General features: G+C 37.7%; 1 protein-coding gene across 11 annotated transcripts in view; it reads right to left on the bottom strand.

Annotated features, from left to right (window-relative positions):
- RALGAPA1 (Ral GTPase activating protein catalytic subunit alpha 1) overlaps nt 1-22034 on the bottom strand; it is a 135187-nt gene that overhangs the window by 106378 nt on the left and 6775 nt on the right. For all 11 annotated transcript variants that reach the window (XR_012650737.1, XR_012650738.1, XM_075030264.1 and 8 more), the window contains exons 2-10: nt 15907-16017; nt 15326-15375; nt 13750-13807; nt 13057-13100; nt 11925-12102; nt 10104-10219; nt 7711-7849; nt 2184-2392; nt 1572-1811 (exon numbers count right to left, since the gene is read on the bottom strand). Coding sequence is in view for 9 of the 11 variants with exons in the window: in XM_075030264.1 (XP_074886365.1) it covers nt 1572-1811; nt 2184-2392; nt 7711-7849; nt 10104-10219; nt 11925-12102; nt 13057-13100; nt 13750-13807; nt 15326-15375; nt 15907-16017 (1145 nt within the window). In the remaining 2 variants the exon portion in view is untranslated. The remainder of the gene's footprint in view (nt 1-1571; nt 1812-2183; nt 2393-7710; nt 7850-10103; nt 10220-11924; nt 12103-13056; nt 13101-13749; nt 13808-15325; nt 15376-15906; nt 16018-22034) is intronic.

Raw genomic sequence — 22034 nt, 5'->3', positions numbered from 1 at the left:
TATAAATACATTTACCAAAGACCATGATGCCCTAACTGTATTAAAAAAAAGAACAAATAAACTACACTAAAACATAACTTTATGGACCCCATGGTATGAATGTTGAAAACGCATTGCCCATGTCTTTAAGGAGGGCCCACTTGACACAAGCAGTACCTTCTCTCTCTGGACATAGACATTTCATACCAGCATCACACCAAAAGAATTTTTCTATGTATTACAGAATTCAGCTGACAAGTTTATCAGTCACACACAATCACTCATCAAGTCCAACAGTCCTCTGCAAGACCATATACATTTTTTGTACCTTGGAGCCTAAAGTGCATAAAACTTTTTTTTCTATAATCTTCCCACCATTCAGTACAACTTAAATTTCCTCCTGACTGGAATAACTTAGCCCTAATGTTTTAGAAATATTACAAACATCTGGCATATTAGAAATGAACTTACACTGAAAACTTCTGGCTAAACAAGGACCTAAATGAGATCTCATAACCACACATGAAAGCCAAATAATCTACATAAATCACAGAGTGCCTTGTGAAAAGAACAAAGACAATTACCTTTGCTGTCCCTTGGGCGGGGCGGGGGGGGGGAAGTTTCTAAATAGACCATCAATAATTTAGACTCTACATTCAATGTCTCAGACTCTGTAAACTCCTGAGTGGCAGTTGAATTCAGGTAACTCCATTATCTCCTTCAGCAACGTACCCAAGCTCGTCAACACATTGTATGTGGATAAGCTTCTGACATTTATTTGCTTCATTTGAAAATATCCATTTCATCTAGATATACTGGAGTTTTAAAATGTTTTGTTTTCTTCTGTTTAAAGCAATTAGTGTCATGCATTTCAATTGAAAGTTAGTATATTTTTTCTTTACTATTATTCAGAAAAATCTCTTCATCTTTTGATCTATAGCATGGGGCATAAAGAAGGTCTATCTTGTTCTGTTCTCCCACATTGAACTCAAAATTATGTATTTTCACCTTATAAATAAAGACTCCATATTCTGGCATTTATTCTCAGTTTTAATTTGTTTAATAGTTTCCAGTTCAGAAATACTATTTTGAGTATGCTCAGCTAACATTTCTGGTTGCAGTAAAGTCGGAAGCAGAAGCTGTTACCTTCTATAGCCATCTGTCCCACTCTTCTGATGAACACTGTCAAGGTAAGGACATTTGCTCCTAAAACAGCTCTTTAACAGCTGCAGACTCCCATAGGAGGCTTATTTTAATATGCTTGGTTGTGAGCTCTAATAGGTACAGGGTTGATGTATGAAAAGATCAAACATTCCTGCCTATGGGGAAGTAAAGTCTAAGTTAAATGTTGTCAAACTGGTTATTAAAGAAATAAAGTTAGAAAAATCAGGAGCCAGGGATATTCTACACAGAAAATATTTCAGAGCGTGTTAACTTTTCAATTCTTAAACCTTAAAGGCAAGATGACAGAAAAAAGCCTGTACATTTATATAATCTTCTGCTTAGCAAATGCTCCTGAAAGAAAACTATGACATAATCATCATTTACAATAAAATAATCAAGATTCTTGCATTCTAAAGAGGGTTCTTTACCTGTCGAAAAATCTCAGTTAGAAAATTAACATTGCTTCTTTTAGAAGAAAAGACTTTCCGGACAATTTCAATATCGGTTAAATGCTCTTCATCAATACTGCAGAGGCTGGAAGAACTTGGTTCTCTCTCTGTTAGAGTACTTGTATTAGAATGAGATTGTTCTGGCTCTGCATTTTTATCCTGCTTATCAGTACTGTCATTTTTGCTGTCCTCCCTTGAAACCATGCTAGCAGCTGCTCTCTGAAAAAAAATTAAAGAATAGTCCATAGCTCATTTTTAGTACAACAGTTGAACAGTACAATTTTAAATTACACTGCTGTATAACTTAAACAGTACAAAGAATTCAGGAAAAAAACCCCAAACCAAACCAAAATAGGATTCACTGCATTTCAAGGCTTCTCATGTCTACTTGATTAAAAACAAAATAGCAGAATTTGAAAAAAAAAGATCATAGCAAGTCCTTCTAAAGTGAATTCATAAGCAGAAAATTGTTTACAAATTCCGTTTTTAAAGTTCTTCATTAGTTATAATTATCAGAGGAGTACACACTACTGACATAACAATTAAGAGAAAAACATGAAATCAAACACTTTTTTCTCTATTTGGTTTTACCTGAATATTCTTTGGCACATTTTCACCTTCCATCCCAGGAATATGAGGTCCTGTATGAGGTTTTGGCTCAAGCCAGAAAGACACCAACCATCGAATGACAATAACACGAGCCTTAATAAAAGGTTCCTTTGTGCAATATATTGCCTCATTGGTTTCAGCATCTTTCTTAACCATTACATAGTGTGGCTTTGGTCTCATTTGTGGTATATCTGTAAGGAAACACAACATCTTAAAAATATGTGCAGAGGGAAAGCTCTATATAAGAAAGATATCCTAAAACCATAACTAATGTACATGAACTTTCAGAGGTGCTGTTTTTTCATATTCACTGTTGCAAAACTCATCCCAAGACGTGCCAAAATGGACATGATAGAGAAAATTTCAAGACTAGACTATAAGACATCAAAAGGCTGTAATTTTCTCCTGGAGGGAGACAATATTGTCAGTCCAACAGACTTGTTTCTGCTATGCAAAACCTTTAATTTTTTATCTGAAAGTGATTTCTATAGCCTTACATCCTTGCTTGCATTTCTTTTCTAAACAAGTAAGCACATTTCTTTTCATTGTTTTCAGCTTTAAGCTACACGCTATACTCAATATTTAAAGATAGACTTCAGCAAACTCACTACTTCACACTCTCATTGAAAACTACAAAGGAGTTCTAAGTATCAAAATAACTGTTAACTAGACTAGAATATGGCCTATACAAAAAAACTATTTTCATATAGAATTAAGATATTGTCAAATTTCTTCATTATTAAGAAGTGTTTATAGTTAAGTTACTAAGCAGCAATTTATGTAACTCACACCATTTTACAGCCTTTTAAGAGTCCTATATGTCACTTACCCCTACTACCAAACCTACTGTGAAAAGCAGGTGCAGTTTAGATGCAAGGGATCACCACATTTCCTAATGCATCCCTAGAAAGATCTCTATGTTTGCCTGCAGCAATCCGCAATAAAGGAAAATAATTAGTGATAAGGGTCAAAGTTCTTTACTGACACAGATCCCAACCTCTAATCATGGCTACAATGGGAGAGCTTTAATTCTAAACTGTATTCTAACAGCAGCTGCAATAAACACAGCCGCTTCTGGCCCTCTAACAGGTGAAAGATTAATAGAACAGAGAAATCCTGTTCCAAAGCCACATGAGTTTCACAGCTTCATCTAATGCCACATGTGCACTAGCTACTTTTGCTGGACTTTGCTACCAGAACAAGGGTACCTGCATCTTCCCATGATTTAGCTGAAAGATGATTTTGTGGCAATAGCTTCTGTACTGGCTTGAAGGGAATGCAATGAATGACGCCGAGTGGCATGCCAGCTAGCAGGAACTGTGATTATTTGGGGTCTATAACCTACAATTCCATTTTCTCCATCCCATGTTCTACACAATTGTTCAGAACTGTTCAGCTCTTCTGGTTCTCTACTGTGCTAGTGACAAAGATGCTGACATGTGTCACCAGTATTACTGAATCTACCTCACAAAAAAAAGTGACAGTCCACTCAATGTGGATGGAAATGGCATGTGCAGTAAAAACATTAAAGATGGAGTTGGGGGTGGGGTATGAACTGACACGGACAGTTTTTAAATTGTGCATAACGCACATTTCTGCAGGGACAAAAATCAACAGCACAGTTCAACTCCAGCCACGTATCAGCCAACTCAACACTGCAAAATGTCATTTCTGCATTTCACAATGCAAAACAGGGTGCAGAACAGTTCTGCAATACCAATCATCAACCTGAAGCAGCTACAAAACTTTCAAGTGTGAATGACATTTCGCTTGGAGTGGTGTGCAAACTCTATTCCTAGTTCTAGAAGGGCAAGTATGAGATCAGCTCCAATACAAAAAGTAGATGAAAATTCGTCTGAGGACTGATTATGACACGTGCTGTCAGAACACATCCTGCTGCTGGTGTTTCAGTATCATGGTTTTCCACACACACAAAAAAGCCCCGCAAAAAAAACAACAACAGAAAAGCCCCAAAAAGGAGGCGGCATGGGAAATGATGGTCCTATGAAGAGTGATAGATTGGACAGAGATGGTATTTCAGCACTGACTCAACTCTTCTATAGCTTGTGGTACATAAGTAAGAGATATATTCCATGGTTTTATGGGCCAGAAGGTAGTTCGAAGATACTAAAGGTGGGAGTCAAAGAAGATACAAAGTAGTCATGCTGAAGAACATAAAGTTGTTTCCTGACTATATCTTCCTAATGCAAGGTCAAGAGTTGTTTTAAGGAATCCAGCACAACTTCTATGAGGTTATGGTATCATAATTCAGAAAGAACAAATCTGGACAGCAGCAAAGAAATAATCAGCTACTATCTAGGCAATTAACTTATGACAGCCACATACACTTTTAGGCATTTGAAGTGAATACAGCCTACCTGCCAGACTGCTGTAAAGGTTACCTTGTTAACATTACAACTATACAACACAACACCAGGCACCAGCACTGAGGGTATCCAAGGTGGTATATCTCAGTGTCATTTCAACAGCCACATATAAAAGTAGTGATAAACTCTTCATGGTGCTGCTAAACTGAGGAAAGTTTCCAGAACAGACTTTAAAGTCACATCCACTATTTTTAATGGAAGCATTATTTTTAGAGGAAAAAACTACATGACTCTTGCATACCATCCACCTAGAGTAAGTAACAAATGCACAGAATACTTTTTAAAAAGCTTACAAAGAGTTTATTTACTACAAATAAAAACCAGTACATTGTTTTCATTCTGTGGAAAGCAGCAGGTTAGTAGGAAAATTAAAAATTAATATATCTTAAACAGAAGCATGTATAACAGCACAATCAGCAAAAAAGGAAGCAAATGCCTGGTAGCGCAGTATTTAAAGATGCAAAAATCGGTTCTCTCTGCTATCGATTAGCATTCAGCAGGGCGTGAAGACTGCAATACTAACAATATTTTCAAAAGGACAAGACATCCTGTAGACATGAAGTAAACATGTCCTTGCAGCACACTGTCTCCTTTTGTAGTTTCATTATATCCTCTCAAAACATTTTCTCTCTCTATTCCCTCTTAACTGTATCATGTGCTGCAGCTGCTTCTCAAATGTATCTTCCTTCAGTCATTTCTTGTATTTTTGTATTTCTGTCCATCTTGGAAATAGCTGTCAAGGCTCCAGATGAGGACACTGATGTAAAACCAAAGCAAAACAGAAGCTTATTAGATTGACTTAAATAGCCCAAGAGGAAATACTCCCTTCCCCCAGCTTTCGATTTTCCTTTCCATTTTGTTTTGGGCTTTCCCCACCCGCTGGCCTTGCCCCTCTGAGGACTTGATGTAAACTGGTGCCAAAAAGGCCAGGAAGCTGAGGTGGTAGAAGACATATACAGGGTAGAAAATTAAAAGGCTAGCAAAACCACATTTATAATGGTGGACACTTGTAGTTTTAACCACGCTTAACTTTTTAAGGCAATAAAGGGTTCAGAAGGAATGAAGAGCTGCAGAGAGCTGTAGGACACCCACTTTATTGTTTCCCTGTAAATGAAGTTGCCCATCTAAATGGCTTGGAAATGGCACAGAAAGGCAGGTTACTATGACTGAAGAAACAAAGCCCCTAGAATCTTACTGCCATATCTGTAGATCTTACTAAACAGTTTCTAAAGACTATCTTACCGAATCTAAACAGGTGTTAAAAGGCATTCAAAACAAAACAAAAGAATCTCATGGGCTCTTCTAAGCCTGTATTGCTCTTCTAAGCCTGTAATACTCAAGCCAGAATTTGGCAGAAGCACAGTATTAGCCTCTTGTAACTGGAATGCTCAGCACTTGTTACTGTAACCAATACACTTATCTGAAAATCTACCTTAACAGAAAGAAAAAAATCTCAATCCAATATACTGTCTCTAGTAAAGCCCTGTACCAATGCTTGCTTACTAAAACTACTGTTTTGATTTATACCTCATGAATTCTCCTAAATTAAACATTACACCAGTAGCATAAGAACTGGTTTTAGCAGCAGGCTCAGTGCCCAAGTTTGCCCTTTTTTCTGCCTCAATGCTGTCAATTTTGTTCAGAACAGGCACAGGATTGTTTTCAACTAAGGTGGAAAGATACAAGCCAGAGAAGAACTTCTTAGAGGAGAAAAGACTATTCTACTTACCAGTGTTTCTATTGCTTTCAATACTGTATTCTTCCCCTTCCCCAAATCCTTGTCATTGTTGCTGACTTTGCACTGTTTAAGGCACTGACAGTAGTTTTGGAGATCTGTGCCTGTTTCTTCTTCTTGTTCCCCATTGTCCTCTTCTTTACTAAGGCCTTGGAATTTTCTTGTTTATGGTTCACAGAAAAAGAGAGGACTACAGTAACACTTCTATGGAAGACACAATCAAGATCTTCATAGAAAGAGAATATACTGTTCCCACATTTCTTGTTTGAGGACGTCAAGCAGCAGTAGGTTTGCTTTCTCAGCATTGCCTACCATCCCTCTTGTAGCTATTTTATCAGTGAACCTCTTCAGTATCTTCACACAACTCTTGTTTTACTGTTCTTCATGGCTGGATTTATACTGTTTCTTCCCCCCCAGATGAGAAAGTCCACTGTTTGTCTTTCCCAGGAGAACATGGTTTTGAAACATCCATCTCTGAAGAAAGCCACAATCCAAACACATGTACATGGACCGACAGAAACTAAGACCTTGTCAACAAACTTCCCCGACAGCTTGAATTTAGAATATGAAATTGCGTCTGGAGATCACTACTAATCCTTGTGAGATGCTGCATCAACAGGTAAGAGGAGCTGTGAGGTTTCCATATTATTCAAGTAATGAAATGGCAGCTTAAAGCCTGTGTACGTGGTATTGCTTTGCAAACTAGAGTCTTGAACTCTTGTCGGCTTACAACCAACATGTGCATGGGTGTGTGCAAACCTGAGCTAGCAAAATCAAGATTTGCAAACAACGTTCTAGTTTAGAATGGGCTAAAAACCTCTGAGCAAAACTCTAGTTAGGTTTGCTTATCAAACACCTAAAATTCCACTCTCTATATGGAAAGATATATTCTAGCACCATCAGCTTTAAAGACTGTGTTAAACCCTAGCTTCCTCTTCCTACTGCAAGCTCTTGACAAAACATAGTTGACATAAGCCCATAACTAACTTTGCCCTGTCTGAACTATGAGCAAGCACCATATGATCCAAACATTATGATTCTGTACAGATAAAGCCAACATCCCCCAAAGAACAGCACATGAATACCTTTTATCTCAGCAGCCGTAGTTTCTCTTCAGAGCACAACTTAAATCAACAGAGGTCACATTAAAGAACTGTTTTACAAGAACATTTAATTTACCTGCATCAGGTTGACGCTAATGAAAGGATCAGGTGCCTCCACAAACAGAGAATTGAAAACCATGAACAGGAACCATAACATGCTCTTTCATAAGAAATACTTTTGGAGAATGTTCTTTATGGGAAACACAAGTCAAGCAAAAAAACTGCTTTGCTATACTCTCTATTACAGAAAATGTAATGATTTCATCAGCTGTATTAACACTTACCAAGTATAGGGTTATACAAGCTGGTTTCCTTACAGATGTTTGGGAAAATAGAAGGTAAGTAGTATTTCTTAAAATTTGAGAATAAAAATGAAAATCCCTTTTCCTGGTTTTCCTTGTTCTTCCATTCTAAACTCTTAACCTTAAAAAAAGAAGTTGGATAAAGTAAACATCTAGAAGTAGAAAAGAAACATGACTGATGAAATGTCTTCTTTATAAGTTATTTCTCTGGAACAAAACCATACACATTTTAATAAACACTTTTAGAAAGATGGAACAGAAACTGACCAGGAAATGTCAATGGAACAAAGACTATCTACTTTCAGGGCAATGGGCCTTTAGAATAGAATATACATACATGCATACATATCTCCTCAATGTAATTGAATAGAATGGGTGACTAATATAGAGATTAGTGACATGAAGTTCTTTGGCAGAACTTAGTATCAAAGAAGTAACTATTCAGCTTGAAATTATCAGTGCCTCTACAGAGACTTCTGCAAGACTTTAGCATTCACGTAGTGAACAAGTTCTATGATACCTGTTTCAATGACTTACCTAAATTTAAACGTAATACTTTCAGTTCATTACAGAGAGGGCAGCTGTCTTCAAGAATGTAAGGGGTATTTTTATTCAAAATGAACAGTCATCATTAAGCTTACCCTACAAGTCACAAGTATGGTGACCTCTATTCAACGTGGGAGATGCTGGGGGCAACAAAATGAGGTTGCAAATTATTCCAGCACCGCAAGTTCACAGAGTTAAGATAGATAAAGGGAAGCCATTAAATGTTTCAGTTTAACATTGGCCATATTTGTGCACTGTCCATCTTCTCTAGCACAACCTGCAAAAGTGTGAAGAAAAACTTAGGGATAGATACCCAAACGGGTTCTGCTGGACAAGTCTAACCCAGAAGGCAGTACCCTGGAACACCTACAGCATGTTACGTAGTCAAGCGGTTCGCTGGGCATACGACAGCACAGCAGGCTCAGAAGCAGCATGTGCTAACTGGCCAGCAAATCAATTACATAAATTGATAGGAGCTCTTGAAAAGCCTAGGACAGGGCATGGCAAGTACTGGCTGAGATCATGGAAGTGTCAAAGTACGAAGGCAAGGACATAGTGTGCACCTGAGCTGCACACCGTGGACTAGATACTCATTCAAGTCTTCATTTTCTGTGCACAGTTCAGCTCCATTATCTGCCTTTTAGGTAGCTTGGGATCTGCAAGACCTTTTATCACCTTGTGTTCACAGAGTAATGCCCCCAAGCAAGTGTAATCTCAGCAGTGCAGCTACTGTCAAGCAGAACTCAACTCATAACCTTTGTTAGATAGTAAGTATTCCAAATATGTACTGTTTCCCAGACTTGCTTGTCTTTTGAAGAGGTTCACTTGCTTAGCTGTAGCAGTAATCCCAAATTTTCTCTGTGCAGTGTACTATATTACACCTGAGCTTACAAGTCTCCTAAACCTAAAGTCCCAGAAAATACAGTTAAGACATCAACAGGAGTCATGGCACCATCCCTGCAAGATCTGCGTGGTAAATATCTTGTTGATCCGGGGGGGGGGGGGGAGGGGGGGAACAAACCACCACCCCCACCCCCCCAAACCAACCCCCAAAAACCCCAAACACACAAGCTCTTGCTAGAAAGCCATAATCCCTGTATCATGCTCTAAACACCCTGGAGCATTTCTACTAACTAGGGCTTTCCAGTAGCTCAGTGTTTCCATTAAAGAATAGAGAAGCTGTATGGTTAATCTACAGTAACAGCAGAAATTCCAGAAAGATAGCTGGAGGAAAAATATGACCCTAAGCACAGACACTGGCAGTCCCAGTCTTACAGAAATAGGATGTCAGACTCAACAGTTTGTTTGGTTTTGTCAGCTAGCCTGAGTACAAACCTAGAAAAAAGGCCAGCAAAAGTTTGGGACTTGTTAAAAGCCTGTATCACAAAAATCCAATGCCTTCAGTTAGAAGTTTCCCCTTAGTCTGAAAAGCAAAGTCCCTGACCACCACAAAACCCACATAATAAGAGCAAGCCCAGTTGATCCTTCTACTGGTTGAAGGCAACAGGGCAGGGAGGGGGAGATGAAAATGGGAAGGGAGATGGAATTAGCATTGCTGAAAGTGACAGACAAGTCTTGTTTTTTCTCCATGCTGCAATCTGATGCAAGACCCTGTGGTAACAGACCTATGAATCTTCACACAGAAGGCAAGTGAAGATTTTCTAGGAGAATTCACTTTTTATGAAGGACACTTGAGGGAGGGGCGAGGGGGAGGAATGTTTAAAACATTTTCATATACATTTCCAGTGCTACTAGTAAATGTCTTCTTGTAATGAAGAAACAGGTGTTAGTTGTTTCATATTTGTTTGCTTGAAAACTATTGAACATACCTGAATTACTATGTATTTCAAAAGTGCTTCTAAGAAATAGCTTGTTAAATCTTCTTGTCCTTTATCTCCTGATTGTGGAGGAACAAGTGGAGTGATCTCCTCTATAGTCACTTGAGCTATTTTAAAAGAAAAAAAAAATAAAAAAGGAAGAAGAAATACACTAACATTTAGACATTTCTTCCCATGCATAAATATCTACCAAGTTATCAAAGTAGAAATGCACTGGGATAAGATGAGACAGTTACAGGCAAAACAATCGACCCACAGATTCATGAAAAATAGGATATTTTAGGTAATAAACCACCTCAGAACTAATTTCTTACATATATAAAAACACTACAGATAATAACTAAGTTCTCCCTATGCACCTTGGGAATCTCACCTGCCAAGACCCAATTTTTCCAAAAGGTGTAATCCATTTCTTCTGGAATTTATGCAAACAATAGTGTAACTTGTGTTGCACAAATGCCAAATCTTTATTTACATCTCTCGTGATTTTCTTCATTTAGCAGATGATCAGTTACACTTGTGTTAAGTTTTACTAGCTTTATCCTTCCTTTGCCTCTACAGTGAAGCTAATTCAGAGTTTGTTTTTCTTTTGTTCCTGTAGTTAGATGTTCTCATTTCACTCTGCTTTTCTATGCTGTCTATATCCCCTCTAGATTTGTTCCTCCTTTCCCGCTCTAGAGCTATAACACAAGATAACTCCAAAACAGGGCTTAAAGTATGTAGTAAACTTTTATCTGCAGAGCTATACTGCCACAAAATTAATCTGCTAAGTTTCAGTAAATTTAAATACCAGTCAAGCAGACACTGCTTGCTTCTACAAGCAATGCTTGTGTCAGCTCTAAAACATTGGGTGGAGGTGGAGAAAAGGCAACAGCACTTAACGTTCAGATAAAAAAGTGGTTATCTTCTTATTCACATTTATGTGAAAGCACAGTTTGCACTTATGACCCCATCCAATTGCAATTCATTAATAAATTAGCTTAAATTCCCATTAACAGGAATAAATTTAGTTAGGATGCAAGAGGCTCCCCAAAGTAACCAGTATCTGATACTTACTGCTAGAGTTAAGTAGTCAAATGAAAAACTGTCATAAGAATCATCTTAAGAGAAAAATCATCCTCACTCTATTGATTAGTGTCAAGATAATGATCTTCACATTAAAAAAAAAAATCTAGAAAGTATAAAAAGCTTATCTCAGAATGCTCAAGCCTTTCCACTGATGCAGACCTTTCTGACCTCAGGTTTTGCAGTTTACAAGGTCCAATTCTTTTGGAAGACACCAAGCCTCAAGAATACCACAGCTTCAATTGCCTGCTCAAACACAGGCACAGCAGGAAAAGCAACCATTTGGCTTTACGTATTGCCCTAACAACCACTATTCTCTTGAAAGCCATACCAGAAACTGCTTTGTATAGCTTGCTCCTTAAGACTATGGCCAAAGCCAGTGCAAATGTTCAAAACAAGCAGAACCCACCTGTGCAAGTTTGCAGCAGACGCAGCATCTGCTTGTAAATCTTAAGAAGAATTACATAAAATCGGTCAGTTTATTTTCACCCACTATGTGTTAAGCTGCTATAGCCATACTTCCTAAAAAAACACAAAACAAAACAAAAACCAACCCACCCTGAAAAACAACAAAAAAAGACAAAGTTACTATTGCAAGAAGACCTGATAAACTGCCAAGAAACTCATTAACAGCTCCATAAGCTCCCTGGGTACATATGTATGTTACTGCTTTGTTACTTCAACTTGTCTCTTCCGTGCTGAGAATGGAATTATGGAGAGAATTGAGTAATATTAAAAATTACTTACTTTCTTGAACATTAAGTGGAGGGTTAATGAGATTATCTAGTGTTCGAGGGCCATATTCAGACTGTGGTGATGAAAATCCAGGAATCAAGCAAGAAAACATCCACAATTGTTCTTTACTACAGTTATTCTGAAGTGCTTGCAACCACAAAAGAAAGAGACGCACACCCTCTCGCCGTATCTTAAAGGTAAAAAGCAGAACAAGTTAACTTGTCCCAGAACATAAAAAAGCATTTCCATTTGTCCTGGAGGGAGAAGGGGAGTGGTAGAAAAAGACAAGAATAGACACACAGTATGACCACCAGCAATCAGCAGAGCCAAGCTAACACATCTGCTGCTCCTGCTGAAATGCAAGGACAACCCTGGCACCTTCACTGCTGTTTGCCTCACAGAATCCCTTACACAGGGTTTTTGAAAGAAGAGGAAGAAAACCAACACATCTAGTTACTTGTTTGACTACTGTACTGGAAGAATTTTTCACAAAACACGAAGACCGTCGTAGAATTTCTAAATGTGTTCCTGAGTTATAACAACAGAGTGAGCTTTTTGCAGCAGAAGGACCCGTTCTACCCTCTTCTATTCCTTCTTCAAGAAAGGTGATGGAGTCCTAGAGCTGTCCCCTCATGGCACTCACACTGGAGAATTTCAGCACCAGGCAAGCCTGCAGGTGGTTTACAGGGGAGTGGCATGGTTGGTTGTTCCAGTACCAAAACTACTTGTTACACTTGGGTGGCTTTAGTCCCATGGTCAACCACTATTAGACTACCCACCAACAGGTCTCTTTGGCATAGGTAATCTTCCACTTCTAAGACAGCTGAGGCCCAAAACCACAGCCTGAGCTCCCAAAACAGTTTCCTTGCCCTTAACAATGAATGCTTAAGTCTTACTGCTGCTTTAGTGCAAAATCCTTCAAACCATTTGCACACATTCTTAACTTGGCTACTCAATATAAACACATTACTACTGTGAGTAGTTCTACCGAGATAAAGCTCATGATGTGAAGTCATTCCTTCATGACACACAAGTCATGATCTGGTTCTCATTCCTGTGCTTTTACCATAAAAATTCACCCTTTTGTTCTTATTTGTATTTTAAAGTATTTTACACAAAAGTAGCATGCAACTTTTTCCAATACCTTTAATGAATTTCCAGTATGAAGAAGCTTCTTTAAAATCAAACCTGAAAAGAAGAAAAAAAAACCCCATGTGTGTGTTTGTTTGTTATTTCTTTGTTAAGAGTAAGATGTCAGAGTTCTCGGTCAGACTTGATAGTAACTTTTAAACAAGTCCTTGGCAATCTCCAATTTAATCTTGGTGAACTTGATATCCTCAGGCAACTCTCTCAATGCCAGAAGGAAAAAAAAAACAAAGATCACCTTTCATAGCTTCCTCATGCTCCATACCATCTTTCCACAAGGACTTTTTGGTATGTGTACATTAAAAGTAAATGATTCTCAAGTCATTAATGTGCATAATATCAACATCGCCCATTTACAAATACATACCTCACCCCAATTTTGAAATTTATTGCCAAGGGAAAAAAAATTAGGGAAAAAAATATAAATTACAAAGCAACTTGCCACCTGCCCTTGTTCTCTCTCAGCCACTATTCTATTTCCAGATTCCCAGACTTAATTTTAACTAGAAGAGCATTCATTACACTGGTGGGTTTTTTGTTGTTTTTTTTTTTTTTGTCCTTCCCCTAGCTTGCAAGAGTTTCAAGACCATAATCCCTGTTACGCCACTTAAAGGTTAAGGAAATGAGTAGCACAAACTACTAACAGCTACTAATAAAAAATAAGGTTTAAAAAAGAAAAGAATCAACTTACCAATACTGTGAAATTGCCATCTCTGATGAATCCTTTCTGGAAGGAGCTGCAAAATTTTCTACGAAAAACAGAACCCAAGGATCTATGTTGCAGATATCACTCTCAGAAGACCAAAGAGCACTTTCACAAAGGCCACACATCAGAAGCTGAAGGGTTAACTTATAAAATTTCCATACTGCTTTCCTTGGAAGCATTACTGTTCTTTCAAGATAATCCCACTCCTAAAGCTAAGAAACCCAAAAGCTCTGACAGACTGTCTGGCAAGTCCTGCATTGGAGACTTCAGATGTTACTGCAGTTTATCTGGCTCTACTGCCTCCCTGCTGGATATTGCTGCTTATAGCATAGGGAGTGGAATGGGATGAGTATCTGTCTCAGTTGCTCTGGTTCACAAGTTGTATTAGGTTATTCCACCTCTCTGGTGCCTTAAGCTAGGACGCTCAGCTGTCAACTTGCCTCTGTGGGACCTGCAAGCATTTGTTTCAGCCTTCTCAACAGAGGGGTAATGAGCTACAGCAAAATAACAAAGACCTGGGGCAATAACGGTCTAACACCTCTCCAGCTAGATTGGAGGATGATCATCTTCAGATGGTAAAAAATAGAGCACAGTTAGTGACAGAGGCAGTTAAAAAAATCTATTATGTAGCACTTCAATGTTTATGCTAGAGGCAGTAGCAATGTGTAAGTAACCCGATTTCCCAAATGAATTCCTGGCCATGGCCCTCCAGCAGCCTGTGCAACTGCTTCCAAAGCACAGGTCACCTAACATCCCTTTATGTAGGAACTAGTGAACAAATGAACTAGCTCTCTTCAGATTCACTATCCTTGTAACAGCTAACCCTACACTTCTAAGCACCAACATACCCCCCCCCCAAAAAAAAGGAAAAAAAAATCTTGAATTTGTATTCAACCATGTGATAAACATTCATCAGCTTTCCATTATACATATTTCTAAAAACCACAATCCTTGTCCTATAATTAGAAGCCTCCATCAAAAAGGAAAGACAAGAACTTGACATTCTAAGCTATTTCTAAACTATAGTCTCTGCTCAGAAATGTTCCGATTTCATTAAATGAGTTTCTAACTCAATTAAGTCAAGATATGCTTTTGGTAAGGATATTGTGAAATGCTATCTTCAAATAATAAATCTTTTAAAAAATAAAAGGGATCTATAAAAACTAATTCTGCAGTAGTAATCTATTATGAGAAAAATCAGAGATAACATGCAATCAAAAGGTGAAAAAGATCATGACTAATCAGAGATCACCTTTATAAGAATTTCGAAGTGTATAATACATTGGAAGAGGGGGGGGAAAGACCACCACCAAAAAGCAATGAACTATTTGCAGATACAGAAAACATCTTTTTCCAGTTAAGACATCTTCCTGCAAAACAAAGTCAAATTCTTTTTCTTCTCACACAAAGCACATATATTCAACTCTAAGCAAAATGAAAAAGGGATGCAGTTAAATGTAAAGTGTATTTCCAGGCAACTGTAGAATAGCTGTACTGTTACTATTTAACAGGACTTAATTCAAAGCAAAAAACTCATACAGGAATATTCAAGTTATCTTACCTCAAAAATAAAAAGAATAGAATCTAATTCTTCTCTCTGAGACTTGTGACCTAGATGCAATTAGAAATAAATAGAAGATACACTTTCATTATCAAAATAAAACATAAAGAACACTGACAAAGATCCTTACATGTGTAAAACAGAACCATGCATTTCTACAACCATAATTTTGCATTTCTTCTGCAAATTAAAAAAAAAAAGTGTATTTCATAGTCATGGTTTATAACAGTTACAGTTTGTATAACTTTCTATTATGGCATCAACAGCTGGTAGAGATTAAAATACACAATGTCTTGTTAAACAAAACTTAGAATAATTCTGCAGAACACAAAAAAGTATAACACCTTAAGAATCCTCACTTTGCAAAAGGGCAAAGCCAGTCAGAGAATAAACGCCCCTTGCCCACCTCCACTGCATGCACCTCTAATTGCCCTGCCTTTATTTGCAAAGTTAGTGCTCACACATATTTCTGCACAGCTACTGTTGCCATTTGTGACAACAGACACAGTTATTTATAACACCCTGCTTTATAATAAAACCACAAGCATCAAGACAAAAAGTGTTCTATTTGAAATACTTACCTTTCTGTTTAAGACCTACTTCAATAGTCACAAAGTTTTCAAAGAACACATAATATATATGTGAGAAATGTAGGTCGAAAAACTGTTTGAGATCAATTGATTCTGCATTTTCTGAAAAATAGAACAGAACATTGTTTTTATTTCTTTCAAATACTCAGTCAATCACTGCACACCATTATCCAGTAGTAAGAACTGAAGATACTTTAAAAAATATATTATTATGGGTAAAGAAGTTCTTAAAGTTTTTATTCTTTTAAGCTGAAGCTAATGATGGCATGCCATAAGTGCGTAGTGAATTTTAAAACAGGAAGCAGTGTCTTGCACACTCATTGTTTGCATGACAGTAATGCCTACAAACCCCAGTCATGAACCAGAATTCCATCAGGACTAGCACTGTACAGATGAATGTTGTTTTAATTGTTAGTTTAATAGAAATAAAGCTAATAACGCTGCCCAAACTACAGCAGAAAGACCACCCCTGTCCCCAACTAATTACTAGACACAACTAAGCTTACTTAAGAAAGTGGGAGAAGGATGATAAGTGACGACCACCTCTGCTCTGCAGAGAAACAGGTTGGGAGGAAGGAAACAGCAGCACTGGATTCCCACTGCTGCCTCCTTACTCCCTCCAAACTCCAACACGCACTTTACTTTTCAGCCTGGCCCAGTCCCCCCTGTACTCCTTTGATTGTGTGGTCTCAGGAGATCAGAAGCTGGGACCTCAGGGATATCCTGAGGTGGAAACATCATCTTAAGCGTAGAGGGATGAGCTTTCTTGTGTATCCCAGGAAGGTGTCTAGACTCTCTTTCCACAACACCCTAGATGGTTTTGTGCAAATCTTCAGTTAAAGAAATACATGATGATCTATCTAGATTAATTTTAAATTGATAGTTTTAAACAATCAATTCTTTCAAGCCTTAGTACACACTGAACCAAAAGACACTCCCTATCCTGTTATTTAACTATATAAGACTAGAGAAACTAGGTGGACAGAACAATAGTATGGAAGCACAGAGGAACAGGGAGACAGTATTTTAAAAGGCAAAACTGTCCCCTTCCAGAATACTGATGTGAAACAAAATTAAAAAAAACATGAAGAAAGGTGAGGCAAATGAAACCTTCATAACCTTCACCTGCTCTATACACTGAGGCATTATCTTTCACTGTAGATATATCTTTCAAGTCCCCCTCTAATTCTTTATTGGATCATGGTTTTTTAACCCTTTTTAGAATGACATCAATCTTCATCTCACATGACTGGAGATACAACTGGTGGAGTATAAAGCACACAAACAATCTATTGAAAGCATGGCCAAAAGCATGGCATATTTTCAATTCTATTTTATTATGTAGATCTAGAGGACCATCAACTCAATTTTATCACAAATATTGCTATAAAGGTTTCCAAGACATGTTCAATTTTTGCAGTACCACATCATTCTGCCAACGTCTTGCATAATCAGTGTAGTGGAGCCAGAGTGCTCTTGGAGAAGACAGTGCTATATTAACAGCTAATATCAACTCCTAAAGCAAGGCAGCTTAGCTAGCAATAAACTTAGTGGTCCAGAGTGGCAAGCATATGTCTGACCATCTACAAGATTACCAAACTTCCAGTTTTGCAGAAACCGCTACACCACTTACAGATCAGCAGCTGAACTGCTAGAGTTTAGAGTCTGAAATATTAAAGGACAACAAAAAACAATTCCACTTTAAACAAACTAGACCATGATTTTCAAGTGGTCAGGGCAAGTGCACAAGAAACAGAGCTGTGACTGGAGCATAGACACAACCATTATAACCATTTCCACTCATGGGACAGAACCCTAAGTGAGTTCTAGACTATGGACAAGAAAATAGAGCAGAAAGCAAATCAAACGTGTTTTGAGATAGGAGGACTGAAGGGAAAAAGAAAGAAACATTTGAGACTTTCCAGGGAAAGGAGGGTGGCAGAAAATAATCTTTTAGTCCATGTATTTAACTGCTGTAGGAGAACTGCACGTAGAAAGCAGTGGAACGGTTCACCTGATGTGAAAGAGCAGAAAACACTAGTTCCAAACACTGAAGGGACTGGAAGCAGTTAAACAGGGTCTCTGCCAATCAACACGCAGGAATGCTGCATTTTTGCAGGCACATTAAATGTTTCGTTTCCTGAAACAGGCCCTCATTCTTTCCCCAGACATGGGTCAACTATGAAGCAGACAAATAAGAAACCCAAACCAAATGGACTCTTTTAAAGACTCAATCTTAACACAACAGTTTGCAGTTTTTGGAGACACTATTCCTACAGGCTTCAGGCAACAAACAAAAGGCTTGCCCACATAATCAACCGAACACTGATTCTCATTTCACCACATAATTACTGTGTGACACTTGCATACATACAACTAGCACTGTGTTAAGGTATTCTGCCTTTCCAGAGTTTGGGGTGTGGTGTGGTGGGGTGGGGGGTGGGCAGGGAGGTGCAAGAATTTCAGAGGATGGTCTCCCCCCCCCCCTTTTTTTTTTATTTATTTAAGAACAATGTGGTGCCAATCACCTCAGAAAGACTCAGAGAAGCACTGGTAAACCTGTATTATAACCAGTAACACCCAACTAACACTAAAAGCATACCTTCAGAATACAGCTATAGCTTTGAACAGTAGGATGAAAGTAAAAAATTCCTCGATGTACCTTTTCTAGCAAATGCATTTCACCCTGATTTCTTACTAAGATCACACTTGGTAGGATAATCAAAAGCAAGTTTTTGGAATTCAAACCAGTTAACAACTGAACTCTTGCAATAAATTCTATCACTTCAGATGGAAGAAAATAAAAATATAACATTTTATTTAATGAGAATTTTTTCCTGGCATTACCTGAAAATACTACTTATTAAAAAAACCTCAGAGACTATTTCTGTTAATGCTGAAAACCAGCATTCCTTCTAAGGGAGGGAAGACACACTTGTGCATCTGATAGGTTTGCCACCTAGAGCAAAAGAGAGTATCTGCTCATCATCAAGGGACACCAATAGTGATTCAGCAAGCTGTTGGTCCAGAAATTTGGAACCTTGCATTGGTCAAAAAGTTTGGAACTCGTTATGCATATAACCTGACCAAGAATTATGGCAAGAAGGGGGCGGGGGGGGGGGGGGGGAGCAGATACAGCATGGAGATAATAATGTAGACCTCAGAAGAGTTTGATCTGGAAATCGTCTAGTCTGGCCAGCTGCATACATCATTCCATTTCACAGCTACCTCTATACTGAACACAATCCACATGACGAATACATGCACGGAGAGACTATTGCTCTTCCCGATTACTTTAACGTTAAAACTTCCAGCTATACGCTGCTGTTATAGCTTTCTTCATTAAGGAACTGATATTTTTTCCCTAATGAAAGTGTCTCTAAAACATTCAGTTCACCTTTATCCTTGTGATCAACTAAAGATACAGCTCTCCAATTCTGTCATCTTAAACCATTTTCTCCAACACTAGGTCACTGTCTCTTCTCTATGCTCTCCCAAAGTATCATGAATGCTGCACACAGAGGTAAAAATAATTTCCTCTACAAGGACCATATGTGTGTCCTTTTCACACAGCCTTGAACTGGGAATTTGCAGGAAGTTGCTTGTCTGCTTTGGCTACTTAATCTTTTTTGCCTTTTTAAGAAGAGACATAGCCTTGTTTTTACATGAAGTGGGATTACACAGAAACAGGCTTTCCTCCCTAACTTACAGTGCATTTATTTATTTATTTTTAAACAAAAGAACTTCATATTCTCCTGCCACAGATTCATGTACTAACACAAACGAATGTATTCTTTGCGTTCTTGGTACTTATGACCACATTGGGAGGAGGGAAGGACTCAGAAATAGATCTGGCACCATATAAAGTAGTTAGAAGTTTCTCAGAATGGGAGAGGGAAAAATGGGACATTACTGGATTCCGACAATGTAAAAACTAAAGCTTCTACTGTACAAAGCATAGTTCCGGTACACTAAATCCAGATTTCCAGCATCATTTATAGAAGCTGTTTGTCAAGAAAATAGTTCTCTTCATGCTTCACAAGAGCAAAAACCATGTATCTTTGCTGATTTTTCCTTAATTTTCTGTAACCTAAAAATTGGTACAAATCTGATCTTTGCATTAAATCTGTGCATTCAGTGGTGCTTTTGGTTTTTTGTTGGTTTTTTTTGTTGTTGTTGTTTTTTAAAGGAGAAAGTTACGTTTAAGCACAGAGGCAACATACAGCTGCTCTGTCCTTCCTCGTAAAATTTTTCTAAAAGTAGCTTTAGTTTTTTCTAGATTCAGCATTAAGAGGGTAAGGTATCTCTTTTGGTTTAAGTTTTAGAAGTTGCATTCAGCTTATGATTTCTGTTCTATTTTGATGCATCAAACAGAACTGGACTAAAAATGGAAAGCTAGTTATCTAAGCTATCTGTATGACACTCACGATGAGAGCATTCAAGTTCCAGATCAACTGGAATTCATATTTCCATTAAACCCACTGAAAACTGGAAGTTCTACTATTCCCCACCCTACAGACTAGAGCTGTAGCAAAGAAAGACTAAAGAAAAAAACCAAACCAACAATCCAAACAAAAACCCCTCCACCTCTCCTACTAAATTCTGTGCTTACATGTGACTGTATTTTTAGGAACTTACTTTCCTATATTTTCAAGTGGCCAACTCTTTTCTTAGGAACTTATTTTAATGTATTTTCAAATGGCTAACTATTTTGAAGATTAATTTTTTTAAATGTTCTGAAAGGTTACATCCTTTTCAAGTATCTCAGTAAGATATTAAAAACTTAAGTGCCCACAGTGTTCATTTTAGGAAGGGAAGATTCTGGGCCAAAATTTACTCTCACACAGAGTTCTGTGGCAGAGCAAATTTTCTGCAATAAATCCCATTTGCTCCAATGTTTCAATTATCAACACATTCTTTTTAACCAGGAATAATTTGCAACCACAAAAGTATTTCAATAAAAATGTAACCCTTTAATATTACACATTAGAAGGGTAATATTTGAATAGCATATCATACTTAAGAATTACAATGCAGGAGTACCACCTCAGAGAGCTTAAAAAGTGACTTTGTCAGATGTATATTTAAACTTGTAAGGGATCACCTGAGCCAGATTCTACAAAGCTTACAAGTTTGCATGTACAACACACCAATCCTCTGTAGGAAAGGGATCTCAGTGGGCTTTAACTTACATTATACACAATTTACCCTCCCTATCTCTTTTGTTTTCTACATATTACCCTATAAATGATTATAAACTAATCCACAACATCTATTACATATTTATAAATTAGTTGAGTTAGCAAAGGGAAATGCATCTATACTATTTAGATGGTTGCCTGCTGTATGAAATGAAAATATTATAAAGTACTTTCTGCACAGGACAGAACTTTAAAGGTAAACAATCAAAATACTGAACTTAAAACTAAAACAAAAACCATCACACAGATCTTAAGATATATATTCACTTTTCTGAAGAGTTCACACAAAGCATCGCAGAAATTTACTGTAGCATTTAACAAAATAGTCTACATCATTACAAATCAAGTTGTGGTTTTACATTCAATTTTAAGCATTTCAGAATTTAATAGTATGTTTACACATAAAATTGTTACAGCACATAGTATAACAAAAACATTACCCTGTCTCAGTCCTAGACTTACTGGCTTTTAAGTCACTTTCCCTCATCCTTACCCAGAAATAAAATACCAGTGACAACTGCAGCAAACAATGACCTGGAAGATGGCCAGACTTCTATTTCTGTAAAGCAGAGGCCTGCTATACGCTGAAGTATTTCAGTATCAATTCTCATAACAAACTGATGTCATTAGAAAGCAAGAGGTTTCTAAGCATCCTCAATTTCAGTTAAAATACAATCAAAATAGCCAATAGAACTCACTCATTCTTAACTCTCCAAGCTGAAAAATTTAACGGCTGCTTTACAGCAAAATAGTACAGAGGTTCAGTTACATACTGACAGCCTCTAGAACAGAAAAGCATGTCATTTAGAAAAGTTAAGTGGAAAACCTCCGGAACTAACTGGTGGCTCTGGCATAGTTAACAGACTGTCAAAGTGAAAGAGACCCAAAGTGATAGCAAACCACATTTCAAATAGTGAG

The sequence above is a fragment of the Buteo buteo genome, chromosome 6 (assembly GCF_964188355.1).
Source record: "Buteo buteo chromosome 6, bButBut1.hap1.1, whole genome shotgun sequence".
Classification (NCBI taxonomy): domain Eukaryota; kingdom Metazoa; phylum Chordata; class Aves; order Accipitriformes; family Accipitridae; genus Buteo; species Buteo buteo.
The sequence above is the reverse complement of the archived record's forward strand: the minus strand, read 5'-3'. Positions and strand labels throughout refer to the sequence as shown.